The 16,485-nt window shown below is 41.7% G+C and overlaps 1 protein-coding gene across 13 annotated transcripts in view; it reads left to right on the plus strand.

The window, feature by feature from the left end:
• Sox5 (SRY-box transcription factor 5) overlaps positions 1-16,485 on the plus strand; it is a 944,504-nt gene that overhangs the window by 656,700 nt on the left and 271,319 nt on the right. For all 13 annotated transcript variants that reach the window (XM_085839787.1, XM_085839784.1, XM_085839788.1 and 10 more), the window contains one exon: positions 7,084-7,294. In XM_085839787.1, the coding sequence (XP_085695913.1) occupies positions 7,084-7,294 (211 nt within the window). The remainder of the gene's footprint in view (positions 1-7,083; positions 7,295-16,485) is intronic.

The following is a 16,485-nucleotide window of genomic DNA, read 5'->3' on the forward strand; positions in this document are numbered from 1 at the left end:
TTGTGACAAGCGGAGGGAGAGGCAGAGGAAGGAGATGGTCTTCTCATGGTCTTCTCAGTTTCTTCTTTCCTCTGTCTAAGCTGTGTGGGACCCCAGCCCATGGGATGCTGGCACCCATACTCAGATTGGTCTTCTCTTACACACACACACACACACACACACACACACACACACACACACACACACATACTTTAAACGCCCACCCCTTCTTCCCCACCTCCCCCAAGTGTGTGTGTTTCCCTTGTCTCCTAGTCAATCCTAAATCCAGCAAGGCTCATGATAATGACCAGCATCACTGACAACGACACTGAGTCTGAAGATGCCTGTACTGTTGCCCAAGCAATTTGTTAAGAGAGGAGTCTGAGGGGATGGAGATGTGCCTCAGCAGTTAAAAGCACTGGCTCCTCTTGCAGAGGAACTTGGTTCAACTCCTAGCACCCACATGGCAGTTCACAAACATCTGTGCCTCCAGTTTTAGGGAACCCAACTTCTTGGGTTTTCCATGACACTATACACATGTGGTATATACAGACATACATTTAGGCAAATACTCATCCACATAAAATAAAATATTTTTAAAAAGGAGCCTGCACAGTGAGCCCTGGTTCAGTCTGTTTATAACCACCAACTTAAAACTGTTTTGATGTTGTAATAGTTTACTGCATGTAGGAAGGGCCCGCAATAGGTTTTATTTAATATTAAACATTGTTTCTAATTATAAACAAGGCTATCAAATGTCCAGCTGGTTGGTGTTATTCAGTGTCTACTCTACATTGAATAAAAATACTTTATGTCTCCCATCTTCATTATACCTGTATAACTCCTTTACAAATGTGGGCACCAGATCAAAGTATGATGAATTCTTCAACTTCATTTCTTCCTTCAGACTTACAGATAGGAACAGTTTTAAGTTAACTTTATTAAGAGCTGTAGGAAAGCTGCCTCCTTACAGAAGTGTGATGTTCACTCGGCTCTCGATATGTCCTTGTAAATAGCAATTCCCTTGAGAGGGGAAATGTTCAGTGGAAGAACTTGGCTATGTGCTCATGTCTTTTTGGTGTAGAAATGGCATATGGTTAGACTCGGAGCCCTGAGTGGGGGATTTCAGAGGTCTTGGGTGTACCTAAGAGGTGTTTGATCTTGAGACACAGGTACAGATCTTCAGCAGGGAGATAATGGACCTGTGGGAGCACGGGGTGTTCTTAGTTTTCTTGGTTCTATTAGCTCATGTATTAGCCATTCCCTAAATGCCTCTTTTGCTTATGAAGAGGCTTGGAGGGCACATGAAAACATACATGCCGTGCCCAAATGTCGCATTCTCTGAGCTTCCAGCATTCGTGATCGTGGAGGAGAGTTTAAGGGGAAGTCCTGTTGGCAGCCTTCTACAGCGTCTGCATGGAAATTAAGATGCTTTCTCAACCGACTTTCTCAGTTACGACCTCTCTCCCTAATCACCCAAATAGCCACTGTTTGTAAACAGTACTTTATTACACATATTTATTTACTTTGTGTGGGAGGCGTGGGAACTGTGTTGGTAGGGGACAACCTGTAGGTATCAGTCCCTCCTTCCACTCTGTGGGACTTGGGGGTTGAATTTGGGTTCTCCGTTTTGGTACCAGCTGAACTAGCCTACTCAACAAGAAAGTTCATTTTTAAGTCTCACTTTCAGTTGCAGGGATTTAGATATATTGTAAAGAGGATAGCGACATCATGCATACCATTGTTTAATCTTTACATCATTGATATTAATAAATCAAGGCAAATTTTGTCACATATCAAAACTCACTGTTGACAAAAACAAATCATCCCAGATTCTCGAGTCTCTCTTCAGTGACTGTGACATTCGTAGACATGGGGCTGGGGGAAGAGCTCCGGGAAAGAACACTTGCTGTACACCTACAAAGACTTGAGTTTCTGTACCTGCACCAGCAACCAGTGTACATATGAACATTCAGATGAATGTCAAAGCAACTGTTCGGGGCAGAAAATGTATGTGTGCTGGTCCCTGGGCCCTGGCCTCTCCCCTCCTCCACCACTTTGCCCATAGAACATTTTGCCTTTTCTCTCTCTTCTTAAAACCATTTAAGTCCTGTCACTTAATCACCTGTTTCTTCCCCAACATAGCTACTTGTCCCCCAAACTAACCCTATCATGTTAGCTCTCACATCATTTTTCGGTGGAATTTCTTGAAGTATAGTGGACATCTGGTATCTTGAATCTCATGTTTGGGTTCCCCCTCTAGGGTTTATGAGTTAAGAATGCTGGGGCAGGCAGGCAGGCAGGCAGAAGCACATCCAATTTTCACAGGTATGCCTGCATTTGTAAGCTCACATGCATGTGAGAAGAAGCTCACACAAGAGAGAGAGAGAGATGCATAGATAGCTCTCTCCTCTTTTATTCATTTTAAGTCTCCACCCCATTGATAGTGCTTCCCTTGTTCAGAGTGAGTCTTCCCTGTTTAGTGGCTTCACTGCTTAGGGAAATGCTCACAGGCATACCCAGAGGTGTGTTTCTATGGTAATTCTAAATCCTCTCAAATTGACAATGAAGATTAACCAGTACACAGTTAGCTCAGGAATCAAAATAGAGAGCTCTCTAAGTATCATGTAACAAAATCACAAAATCTATGAAAGTACTTTAGCATTTCTTCTATCTTTAGATAGATCAATGTAAAGGTGTTAGACAGATGATAAGATAGATGATAGAAGATAAATGATTGATAGTTGATAGATAGATGATAGGAGATAGGTAAATGGACATGTAGCACATATATATGGGGAGAGCGACTGAGAGTATCTCTCTGAATGGCCCTGGTTGACCTAAACTCATTATTTAAACAGAAATGCCCTTTCAACTCATACAAATCTAGCCACCTCTGCCCCCCAAAGGCATAAATTAGAGGCATGCACCACGATGCCCAGCCCACTTATTATTTTTTTAACAGTAATTGAGTGTTTAGCATCATCGTCTGTCTACATGTTAACCTTCCTGGGACAATGCAGTAGGTGAGGGCTTTCCACCCAGCAATCCATTGTTAATGGGAGTTTAGGTGGGACTTCAGGAGTAGGTTCATAGCTGGAATCATAATGGGAAATCCAGTCTCAGGAATGGGTTGTGTGTTTCCAGGGGAGTGTGTGTATATAACACAGGGATTGTGTTCAGGAGAACAACCTAAGTGGTCTCCCAGGGCTCTGTAACCAAAAAGTAAGAAAGCACAGTAGAAGGTTCATGAAAAGACACTGAACATTCAACCAAGAAAGTGCCAAGAAGATTTAAAGGACAGTCTGCACAGGGCTCATTGCTGTACCTGACAGACTCAGTTTGACAGGGTGGACCACAGAAGGTGACAATCTAATCCAAGCCATCAAGGTAGATGGGAGTGACCTCCTTCTTTTAAACAGCATCTAACAGGGTGAACACACACAGCAGGTGTTAAGACAGTTTTCCAAGCTTTGTTTCTGTACTAGTTGGTCTATTTTATGGGAACACCCATTGCCAGCTCGACCCTGTAAGGAGAGCACCTCTTCTGTGTATCTCTCTGTCATCCCTCGCTGCTGCTGCTGCTCTGCAAACCACAGTTGAGAGACTGCTCTGGGCGAGACTCTCATGAATCACCATTCAGGCCTTCCCTATTGCCTTTTCTATGTTCAAGTTTCAGTTTGCTGAAAACAGAGGACCAGGTAGTGTTTGTTGACAGCTTAACCACCACAAACTATCCATTATATCTACTCTGAACAGCTAGTTAGGGAAGAAAGTTCATGCTGAGTTTGTGTCATTGTTTAAATGTCAAAGGTCATTATTAAGTTCATTGAATACAAAGACAGAAAGGATTTACAAATAGGGACTTTAAAATAATTGGAGAGCATTTTTTTTCTTAATTACGGAAGTTGAATATATTAGAAGGAAAATTTCATTTTCATAATTATTGGGAAGAAGACAGTCTATCTTGCTCACATATAGTAGATATGAGCAATTATTTTATTTTTTAAGGAAAAAGTGTGCTATTGTTAGATTTGAGCTTCTGAAGCCACGTTGTCTGTCCCTCTTCTTAGGACCTCAGTCAAATCCCCCCCCCCCCCCAGTCAGAGTCCCTTAGTTTCTCTATTAACTGGAACCCATAATTAGTCCTACTATCTAGATTAAATTTAGGCCTATAAGACTCTTCAAAAATGGTTGATATAAGCCATCCAATTATTATTATGTACTCTAATGAATAGAATATAAATATAATGTTTTTGCTACCATGTGTGGATTGAATTTAGTTTCCATGTACAGAACCAACCTCATGTAAGATAATGCTTCCTGTGAGATCAAGGGCCAAGGATGAGGCGCTGTTTGGATCTGGTTAAATTGTAGTGGTTCAGTTCTTTTTGCAAATAAAATAATTCCTTCTCATTATCCAAATTATCATTTAAATATTAAGAACTAGCATTTTCTTCCAAGTATTTAGAGTGAAATGCTGTCTTTAGAAAGAGTGAAACTGAAGCTATTCTCACAAGGGTATTTCACTGGGATGGAGCCATGTTGAACACAGCATCTCTTATTCCTTTGCTAATGTATTCTGAGAGTTGGTCCCTCTGATGCTATGCACACCTCCCAGTCCTGTGCACTTGCCTGCACTGGCTTGATGAGGGCCCTCAGGTTTGAGGAGTGGACTAGATGCCTATGGCTATCAGGGTCCTTTCGTGCTTATGCAAGCTGAGTGTCTGGGTTTCATCTGACACCAAAGTGAAGAGAAATGTGTACCCATATTTCAGATATGGCAAAAACAATCTCAGGAAGAAAGATATTCACCATGCAAATGAATAGTGGAGTCCCAGCCTGTGTCAGCTGTTAGCCACCCATTAAAGGGATTAGTGGTGCCAGGGGCTAAAGTGTCACCTGACAGACGAACCAGCGATAAGATACAGTTCTGTGTAAAGTAGCAATGATACTTAATGACTTTTCATTAAGTCTGCCCTGCCGTGGCAACTGACTTTAGAATCCCTGAGAGTGAAGTCAAGCCTTTAAGGAATATTTCCTTCTTGTATGTAAGGTGACTGACTGTGAGGTATGGACAGTGGGGTTCTCCCTTTGGGAGTAATTTCTGATCTTCTATACACGATTGCATGCAGATGTGGGAGCCATCCTCTCTCGGGATGATCTGTCATAAAAAGGTGTGCGGTCTTCAGTCAGCTGCCTGTGCTTGCTTCAGTGTTAAACAGGGTACCGACACGTGTACCCAGTGTGGAGCCTCAGTTGAGAAATGTTTCCTTTCACCCAGGGAGGAACAGGAGATGAAAAATCTTTGGTGTGCAGTGAATCCAGATGCTTCTTGCTACATTCTGTGTTGTCGACGATGCGTCCTGTGGGCTGTTCACGAGAAACACGCTTATGAGGTTAAGGAATGAAGTCCTCCGTCCTCTGACCAAGAGGAACCTGCGTGTCCCGTTCCTCTGTGTGCTTAGGCTTATGTATAGTTTTAAATAAATAACATCAAAAGCAGGCACACAATTTTCCTCCAGGGTTTTGTAATCACTGTCTAACCATTCAGGCTGTATCCGAAACTCAGTGACATTAGAAACTAAGTTGTGCATGCGTAGAGCGCTCAGCCGACATATGGGAGGCGTACTCTGTAGTGATGGCCAGAGAACAGTTACTTGGGATTAAACTCGCTGGGATTTATAAGTTGTAAGCTAGAAGGTTTCCTTAGAGGACATTTCCTCTTCCTCCTCTTCCTCCTCCTCTTCCTCCTCATTTTCTTCTCTTTTGTTCTCCTGATTAAGCCCAAACAACAAACTGATATTTCTCCTTTAGTTAATGTCCCTATACCCACCAAACATCTGTTAATTCAAAATCATATCAAGATATAATGATTATGTTGATAATGATTTTTAAGAATTGAGATGACAAGATTTCAGTCAGGTAATTTAGAATATACTTTAAGCTAGCCAATATTAGCCTTAATTTTTAAGTTATCAATGTCCTTTGTTGTGTTTCTGGGGTCCAATATCATTTCTTACACAGATGATGAAGGTATCAACAGGTATGGTGTGCAACCCATTGCAGGTTCCACTTGCTCACACTTTACTGTGTTTTAACGAGGATCTTCTGAGCCATACAAATGAGAGGCATAGTCAGAGAGCAAGGCTCCCAAGGCTTCAGTGATAAAGCTTTGCCCTTCACAGTGCTCTGCTATGTGGGACTTAAAGGACTATGGATATAAGTGATGACCCCAGGCAGACCTTTAAGTAAGAAAATTGTTTATCATGCTGGATTCATGCTTCTTTAAAATTCCTGAAATATCTTTGACACCAAATAGACCCTGAATGTTATAAATGTCACAAGTTCGTGGTTGAAATCTGGGAGAGAACAGATAAGAGAATACAAAAACGCAAACGTTTTAGAACGAAGACTAGAGCTGCTCAGGGGCAGAGAGTTACAAAGAAGCAAAATTCAGGGTACTGGCTAATACAGCACTTGATACTTCAGTGAAATGCAGGGGAAGGCCAGAAACCAGACCTCAAGTGGAAACTCAGTCAGGAAAGCTTCCACAAAAGCAGAGGCAGTCTCACAATGTTCCTGCCCAGTGTCCAGATCTCCTGTGTGGTGTGGCTTTTCTAAAGCTTGAGAGTGAGTGGTGCACCAAGAGAGACATAATCTGAATTAGGAGAGCCATGGACAGGCTACAGAGACCGAAGATAAAGCCAAGGTACATGTATGTATGGTTTGTTTAAATGTTAGAGTGCCAGGAGGCAGCTGAATGCAGTTGACAGCTCCAAGATCTTTAAGCAACAGCCAGGACAGGACGACCACACTATGTTTGCTGCCCTTTACACACTACGTTTAAAAACTTGCTGCCTCACGTTACGACAAGGGACCTCGTATTTTGTTTTTGTCTGTAGAGCAATCAGTGACTCACTCTTGAGCAGGCTTGCAAAGTGAAGCCAGGATTTTTTTTTCCAAATTTCTTTGCTCCCTGCTCTTACAGAGTGACATGTCACATTCCCATGTGGCTTCAGAATGAGCTACCAGAGTTACTGCTCTCCAAAGAAATCTTGCTGAATTTTAAACAGCCCTCCCTGTCTTTGCTTTCTCTCCTAGGAAGTCGATGGCAATAAAGTTATGTCTTCATTAGCTCCATACAACTCATCTACCTCACCTCAGAAGGCAGAAGAAGGTGGGCGACAGAGTGGCGAGTCCGTGTCGAGTGCAGCCCTGGGGACTCCCGAGCGGCGCAAGGGCAGCTTAGCGGATGTGGTGGACACCCTGAAGCAGAGGAAGATGGAAGAGCTGATCAAGAATGAGCCAGAAGGTAAAAGATGGGTTAAGCAGTTTGATTTGGTTTCCACTTATGATATTTGGTGTAGATTCTTAAATTGAACAATCTAGATACCTCAGGTCTTTTTGCAAGCCCTCGTTCCCCTTTTCTTTCACTCTCTCGCTCTTACTCTGTTTCTCTCTCTCTCTCTCTCTCTCTCTCTCTTTCTTTCTTTCTTTCTCTCTCTCTCTTTCTTTCTCTACTTCTCCCTCTTTTTCTCCTTCCTTCTTTATTTTATTCCTTTCTTCATCTCTATCTCACAGATCCTAAGATTTTTTTTTAAATCATAAATTCACATTGCAATGTGAGCCTTATTTTTATACATGAGTAAGTTATACTTGAATGAAACGTACAGACTCAAGAATAGACTGTCTCAGCATTACCCAGAAGACCCACCTGCTTGTCATGGATCTGCAGACTGTACTGTCCATTGCAGGGAAATCTTTCCCCTTGAGGGTCATTTTAGAATTGTGTTACACCTTGTAACCTTTGTGCATCAATATATTCATTTCCTATCCTTGATCTTAGGTCCATTCCTTGAGCAATCCATAAAAATGTTATTGTAGTTACTTAGCTGTGGCTCAATGTAGCCTCCATTTTTTGAACTCTTAGAATCCTTTTCTTTTGGGGTTCTAACTTTAAAACTCTCTTTCTTAGTTATTGGTTAAGTGTTTGTGTGTGTGTGTGTGTGTGTAAGAGTTCAACCCAAAAACAAAACAAAAGAATAAGAAAAAAATAAACCTCACTAACCTGTCCAAGGTTAGATCCAGATGTTAACAATTCCAATTTAACGCTGGATGAGTCTGGGTCACTGAAACCACCCAGCATTCAAGACCAAGGTTCCCTCTTCCTCAGCTGTGAGTTCCAAGTGAGCAAACCAACAAAGTGGAGAACAGAGGTACTTTGATTACAAGTCGTGTCTGACTTACAACGTATGATAGCCAATACGTTTTCAAGTTCCTGGGAGCATCATGGCTGAGTACATGGAGAGGTGTTGCTTGACTTTATAGAGAACTGCCAAACTGTCTGAAAAGTGTTCATAAAATCTTCCTTCCTGCCATCACTGAAGGGACGGTACTGCTGTTCCACAGCCCTCTCAGCCTTTGGCTGTTTTGTATTTGGGGATTTTGTGCATTCTAGTAGCTATGGATTCCGGTCTCGTTGTTGGTTTACCTTGCAGTTCCCCAATGGCCTCCTTGTCCAGATCCCCTCATGACTTTATTTTACATCTCTGTGTCTTTGGGGAAGTATCTCTTTAGTGCTTTTGTACATTTATTGAGTCATTTTGGTACAGATGAATTTCAGGAGATCTTTATATATCCTGGATACCAGTTTCAATCAGAAGTGTATTTACAAACATTCTCCCTGTCTGTGGTTGGTGTTTTCATTCTCAGTATTTTCTTTTGCAGAAAAAATAAATAAATTTTAATGGCTTTCCAGTTGTCACTATGGTTGTGGGTTTTAGTGGTGATTTGTTCAAGTAGTCATGGAGAGTTGAAGATATTTTCCTTGCATTATCTCCTACACTTTTATAAATTTGCATTGTACACGTTAGATTTAGGAACCCTTTTGAGTTAGTCTTTTAAAGGTTCTGTGTCTCGGTCCTTTAATTTCTGTGTCTTCACAGTGTGTCTAGGTATTTTCTGAAAGGTGACTCTTGTCTGCTGAATGCTTTTGCTCCTTTTCGAAGGTGACCGGCTGAATTAGTGTTCATTTATTTGTGCCCTCTGAGCTCTGTTCCTTCAAATCATTATACTTCCCTTGTCCTGATATCATTGTTGTCTTCATGAGTATAGCTTTGCTTGACAAAAAAAAAATCTTGTTTGGGGTTGTCCTGTTCTTGCAGCTTTCTTTCTTTTCCTTAGGGTTTTTATGGGTCAGCGTGAGTCAATTGTCTCTTTCCACAAACTCTTAAGTGTGTTTGAGTATATCCAGAGAATATTGCTGATTTGTCTGAGGATGTGTCATGCCTGTAGATCGCATTATAAAGAAGCTGTGACTATTCTCATCCAGGAACAAATACAATCTTCCTCAGCTGCTAAAATATTGGCCCTGACTCAGTTTTACATACGTAACTTAGATGCGTTTCACTACGGTTAGGCTTGTTTATTGCATTTTTATGTAAAATGAAAAGATAAACAAGAATCATACTATTAATTTCACATTTTCCTTGCTGGCTGATAATATATAGACATACCATATCCTCAGATTCAGTTGTAGCAGTTTTTTTGCTAATTCTGTGAGATTATCTACGTGGACAAACATTTAATTCACAAACTGACAGTTTCATTTATTTCGTGCCTCAGTTAAGGTTTTCTTACCTTTCTTTGTTCTTACATGTCAAGACTTCTAGACTTCTAGTAGGATACTGCTTAAGATCATGAAAAGTAGATATGATGCCACTGCTGTGTTCTTGACTGTAAGAACCAGGCTTCTAGACCCACCATGATGTAGGATGTTTGCTGTAGGCTTCCCTGGGTGATGCTATGAGGACCTGCTTTCTTCTTTGCTCTGGTTTTCTATGAATTTATAATTTTACCTATTAATATAATACACACGATCACTGATCTTAATTACCTACTAATATAATACACACACAATCACTAATCTTTAAATTCCCACAGAGATTTTCAACATTGACCTACCTAGCAAACTTGTGATAAATCCCACTAGGCCACACTTTATAGTTCTTTTGATCTATTTTGGTATCTGACTTGCTCAGGCTTTGTTGAGGCTGTTCACATCCAGAGCCATGAGGTCGATTAGTTCATATCTTTCTTTTGAGTAATGTACATCTCTGATTTTGATGCTGACTTCATAGAATGAGTTGTAAAGTGTTTTTCCTCACATGATAATTTAAAATCATAGTATTGGATATGTTCTGAATTCAAGGATACGGAATAGGGATAAGAGGTCCCGTGTTTGTTCTGTATACACTATTCCAAAGTGATTTGGGAGATTCTCTTTAGATGATACTATTAAAGGGAATTTTGTGTATGATGTTGTCATAGCTCTGCTGTATTGGGTTGTCTAAGAAGAGATGTATAAATTCATAACTTTGAAGTAGATGCAGAGCTAATCTAAACCCAGTGAATACATCTCAGTGGGAAAGAGAGCAGCAGGTAGCATCCACAAGTACTTGATGAAAAATCTGGTGGAGCACTGGGAATTATAGGAGAAACACAATTCCTAAGAGCAGCTACTGGGGTGGAATAGCAAGGATGACGGTCATAGCAGGAAGGATTGGCAGAGGAAGTCATGACTGCATATGAAGGCCAGAGGGCCTTTCTTAGTATATCTCTGTCAGTAATGGACTTCAAAGAACATCTTCCTCTTAAAACACATAAATTCTCAGATACAAAGAAACGTGTTATTAAATAGAGTAATGTTGGAGAGAATGAATGCTGAACAAGGCAGGAATTGAGAAGTCTGAGTCTGGGTGAGAGCAGTGTTTGCTCTTAGTTGTGAAGAGCGCTTACTCTTTTTGCACACACATGATAGCCTACCACCTGGAAGTCACTTCTTCCCATAAGTCAGGAATGGCCACCATGCCATCACACAATGCCTGCAGTCCCATGTATGTGCAGGGTACAGGGAAAAGAGGATTCGAGGGGCTTGGTGGCCACCAGCCTAGCCTGTGTTGTCTCAAAGGAATTGGGGACACAGAATGGTAGTCTGATAGTGGCCTCTGTGTGTGTATATACATGCAAACATGTTTATGTCATACTCACACATATGTCACACTCATATATAACATACATATGCATATAGACACATACAGACATACATGTACACAGACTCCCTCATCTCCCCTCTTGAATTTCAGAAACAATCTTTGAAGGACAGAGCATGGACAACATTTACACCCACATATGCAGGCTATACAGAGCCTGCTCTGAATATCTAAAATCATAGGCATACTCTTACTGATAATTTGCCCTGGTAACAATCTATATGCATTTAAAAATACTTTATGTGTTGTTTTGGGACATGGACTCATACTGTAGCCTATGTTTGTCTAAGACTCAGTGTGCAGCCTCGTCTGGCCTCAAATTCTTGATGATTCTCCTGCCTCTGTACACTGATTGCTAGGATTCCAGTCATAAGCCTCTACGCCTCTTTCAAGAATGGTTATCTAGTGACCACAACAATTTACAGACTTATAAAGAAGTAATTTATATCTGAGTAAAGCCATGTTCTTATTCAGAAAGAAAAATAGAATAAAATTCAGAGAGAAAAGCATGCAGAATTGTAACTTAGGAGCTTGTAGGTTTTAAAGTAACGGGAAGCTCTGTTGGCCTTCAAGACATCACTGATCAAAGGATATAGGACATGCATGAGACTGGCCACTCGATCCTGCCTTCCCATCCAGGTTCAAGGGACCATGGTAGTGGGTAGAGCACACACTTGAGCTGAGGCTCTCTTATTGCCCGACATCAAAAGATAAAACTTTCAGTGATCAGTCTGAAGGGGAAGATGTCAAAAGTGTTGGTGGGAAAGCTAGCTCCAAGCCCTTGTTGCAACTCCATAGAGAGAGAGTGCCATAGCAGAGAGGGACTAGAGCTAAGTGCTAAGTACACCGATACCACAGGACGGATCCCTTTCTCTCCTCTGGAGCTTTGTGCATTGTTTTTCAAAGGGCATTAAACTGAGCAGCAGGTTGTGATGAAAATTTCATTAAGCCCAGTGAAATCATTATGAGTGGCGGCGTTCACATCTTGGCTTCCTCTTGTGTGGTGGGGGTGGGGAAGCAGATCTCACTAGAAAGGCCACATTATTTCCAGCCTCACCCTGCCAACAGCAAGCCAACAGGGACAGGGAAGCCAGGAGAAGAGGCTAGGCCATCCGAAGGGAGGCCAAGAAGGTGAGAGTGTCTGTCAGGGAGGAGAGGTGCAACCATACAGCAGAAAGAACACCTCCTCTTTACTCTGGCTAGCCTGTGCTTCTGCATGAGGTATTAAGGTACTTTTCAAACATATTTTAGGAGAAAAATATAACACGTCCGTGTTTGTGTTTTTTAGTCTTTCAGAATTTTGGGGCTGTCCTTATGAAAAAGGATCTGCTCTGCAGATTCTTAATGTCCATTCCTTTCAAAATTAATTAAGTGTGCATGCATGTATGCATGCATGGGCACACACAAGTCTGAGTGTGTAGGGTGGTCAGAAGACAGTTTGCCAGAGTCAATTCTTCTGTTTAGCAATGTACATTCCAGGGATTAGACTCAGGTCATCAGGCTTCCAACTAGGTGCCTTTAGCCACTGAGCCATCTTTCTGTCCACTACTGTTCATTCTTACTGTGGTGTATGCTTCTAAATTCATAGAAACCCATATATATATATATTAATATATATATATATAGAAAACCATATATATATATAGAAAACCATAATATATATATATTATGTCAGCCTTTCTATTGTGGTTGTGTTACATTTGGTAATAAGTTTGTCGAATCAGCCAGCCCTTCTTAGGCACGGCAACTGAGGAGAGACATGGGATCCCCCATGACCTCAGTAACTAGATTCCTTTCCTCTCCATTTTCAGATGGGAACTATGATGATTAAAGACATCCTAGGGTCATCCTCAAAGCTGGTGTTGCCACTGGTCTAGAATCCACGCCTCATGCACAGCTTGCTATGTTTGCATGGTAGTGCATCAGCTCCTATACTGTACCTCACATGGCTCCATATCCCTCTGAAACGTTAGAAAAATATGAGGTGATAATTGCTAGTTTCTCCTTAATGTTACTCCTTAAGTGACTTAAATGTTATTCCTTAAGTGATCAGACTTCCAAAAAGTGTTTAAGGGCATACCTGCCCATTGTAGGTTGTCTAATTGCCATTAAAAAAAAAAAAGGAGGAGGAGGAGGAGGAGGAGGAGAAAACCTTGAGATTTTAATAAAAATCATTGTCGAAAAATGTCTAGGAGCCAGATAATGGTGGCGTAATCGAGCTTCAGCTGTGGCAGTAAAGCAAACACATTTATGCTAGCTCCCTATGTCCTAGAGTCTGCCTGGGTCTCCCAGGAAGCGGAAGTTACAGCCACCCTTAACTCTTCTTTCAATGCAACACTGTACTAAGGGCCATTTATTTAACTTTACTCCAATATGATACTCATTAAAGTTCAGATAGTCATACTAAATATTCAAACATTTTTGTAAAAACTAAGCTTAATCTCCTTCATTACTATTGCCATACTGCTGACGTGGGTGATAGAGAGGAGAAATCTTGAAAATTATGACCTCCTGTTAGTCCTAGGCAGGTTCTTCAGCGAATCCTCTCAGAGCTCTGCGGTTGGGATGGCGGATAGTCTGACTGGTAAAGGCACGCTAAGCCTGACCAACTGGGTTCCAGCCCTAAGACCCAAATGGTGGAAAGAGAGACCCGCTTCCTACAAATTGCCTTTACACACACAAACAGGGACACGTACAGGCACACGCACACACCAGGGTCTCACTGTGCCCTCTCCTCATACACACTAAATCAATAAATTTAAAACAACATTTAAAACACCAAAGATAACAACCTTATTACTTAAAAAGTAATCTTAGTAAATTGACCCTGCTCTTATTGTATGGAGGACCCTAAATTACAACAGAAGGACTGTCTTTCACATACTTCCTGACAGTGAACACAGGAACAAGTTACCCCATGTCACCCTTGCACTTCCTGATGCAACTTTCCTTAGCCTCCAGTTACATGTCTGTCTAATGAGCATACATTCTCTCAACCCTTTGTGCCTTAATACTACTGAACTTAAAAACAAAACTCAGTGTGTGTTCTTGTGAGTGTGAAATGCATTTGCCACCATATACACATAGAGGCAGAGGCTATTGTAGGTGGCATCCCTTACCATCTACTGTATTGAGACTGGGTCCCTTATTGTTTTTCCCACATACACCAGGCTAGCTTAGCTGGCTTCTAAGCTTTGGGAGATTGTCCCACTCCATCTCGCTGGGGCAGGGGTTGCAGACCTGGCTAACCTCAGTGATTCAAGCTTACCTGGTAAGTGCTTTGTCGATTGAGCTGCATCCCTGGCCTCTGCTGTGTCCTTCTCTGCCTTAAATATCACTCTCAGTCTTAATTACGTCATAGATTTTCCTCCTTTTTTTTAAAATAAATTTTTTCGTTAGTTTACAAAGTCAAATGGGTCTCATTCTGACAGTTTCATACTTGAATGCCATTATACTTTGTTCTTTTAAAATTCTAATTACCTGCACTTATTTAGTGTGTGTGTGTGTGTGTGTGTGTGTGTGTGTTGGCTAGTTACTGAATCATTCAGGGGATACTTCACAAACATTCAGTGATATTCCATGATGTGATTGTATCTATTCTTACTCTTGACTTTGGCAACTCTCTGTATGAATGAGAGTTTATATAAAACTGAGCATCTACACTGTGGCTTCACTGGGCAAGTGTGGTACTTTTTTGGCCTCATTCATTATCATGACTGTGCTAATGTGCTGTCTGCCCTTCACTGCAGCACTGACGGCACTACTGCCTTCAGTGACTGAGGAGAGGAGATGAGGTAATGGTGAGGGTGGTACTTTGTAAAGCATAGTCTGCTTGGAGAAGCCCCAGTTACCGACACTGTCACATCTTAGCTCATTAAGGAATGTCACTCCTCAGGTACACTGGCAGCCTGCTTCACAGTGCTCCCTTCCCAGGATCCCTCAGGGGAGAAAGTTAGGACATCTACTATCAATAAAACCAACAGCCAATGAGAAGCTAGCAAACCCGTAAACAGGCCACAGCTTTGATATTATTTATTTATATGTTCATATAATAAATATGTGGATAGCCTGTGTCTTAAGTCAAGAATGACTATACAATGACAAAGACAATTTCTCCAAATTAATAATGGGGAACGTCATATATTGTGATCCACATAGAAGTAGGATGGGACACTAACATCCAATCTGCTTGGTCCTTATATTCCCCTTGTAAGGGGAATGTGTGCTAAAGTTAAATATCAGGACCTAAAGGCTCATGGCTGTCTCAAATTTTACTGCACCATGCATGTTACATGCGTGTGGGTACACCGCGTGTTACATGCGTGTGGGCACACCGTGTGTTACATGCGTGTGGGTACACCGTGTGTTACATGCGTGTGGGTACTCCGTGTGTTTCTCTCTCAGGTTACCACATGCCTACTTTTACTTACCGTCTGCATCTCTTCGTGTTCTTTCTCCTTGACGGAGACTCCCATGAACTGTCTTGTCTTAGTGAGTATGTTCATTGTGTGAGGAAGACACCAGTTGTGACATTTTTTTTTATTCATGGCACTGATGCACAAAACTGAGAGATTTTCCCCAAATCCCCAGACAATTCTTGCTCCTGACTTGGAAGACCCGAGGAACACGGCACTTTTCTCCCAGGCCTACTGTGTTACTTTATGGGAAGCAGTTTCTTGTGAATAGGGTTTACAGACAATTCCACTCTTGTGAGAACCACTGAAGTTAGTCACCAAGCTTGGAAAAGTCTAGTTCATGACAGTCCTCACCACATCTCTGGCCTCTACCCCAAAAGTCACCCTCAGACCACCAGAGCGGAGACAGGCAAATTTTCATTCCCTCTGTCCCCACGAGGCATAGGTCTGTGGTTGGGATGGAAACAGAATTCACCACTAACAGGACTGGCTTGCACATTATTTTTTTCTCTATTTTTTGTTGTTGTTTGGTTGTTTATTTGTTTTTGAACTGAAACAGATATACAGAGAGTTGTCAAACTGGCCTCTTCCAAAACGTGGAAACATATATGGCTTTTACTGTACCATACGTCTTTTCCATATCTGTGCCTGCCATGAACCCAATCCATTGTACCTGATGTCATCTTCCACAGAACGTGTGGAATTTTCCAGAAAAAAAATGCATGTGTCCCTTCAATTCGCAATGCAAACGTATTGGTGTATGTAGCTATGCATCGTCAAACGGATGCAAAGCCCTCTTCCTCCCAGTTACTGTTCAGCTTAGGGTGGTTTACATAGGCGTGACGTGTCAGTGGAATACTCCAGTATCAAACACAGTCATTCTGAAAAGATGGATCTGTGTCTGTGTGGTATTTGGCCCTCTGACCACAGCCAGAGGCATTGCATGCCCAGCATTTGTGCAGAGTAGTAACAGTGCCTCTTCTTAGCTCTCGGATGTCCAGCGCACAGCCTCCTCTACAAATTAAATCAAGCCTCAT

This window comes from Mus caroli, unplaced genomic scaffold (assembly GCF_978045245.1).
Source record: "Mus caroli unplaced genomic scaffold, Mus_caroli_1 scaffold_7, whole genome shotgun sequence".
In the NCBI taxonomy this organism is placed as follows: domain Eukaryota; kingdom Metazoa; phylum Chordata; class Mammalia; order Rodentia; family Muridae; genus Mus; species Mus caroli.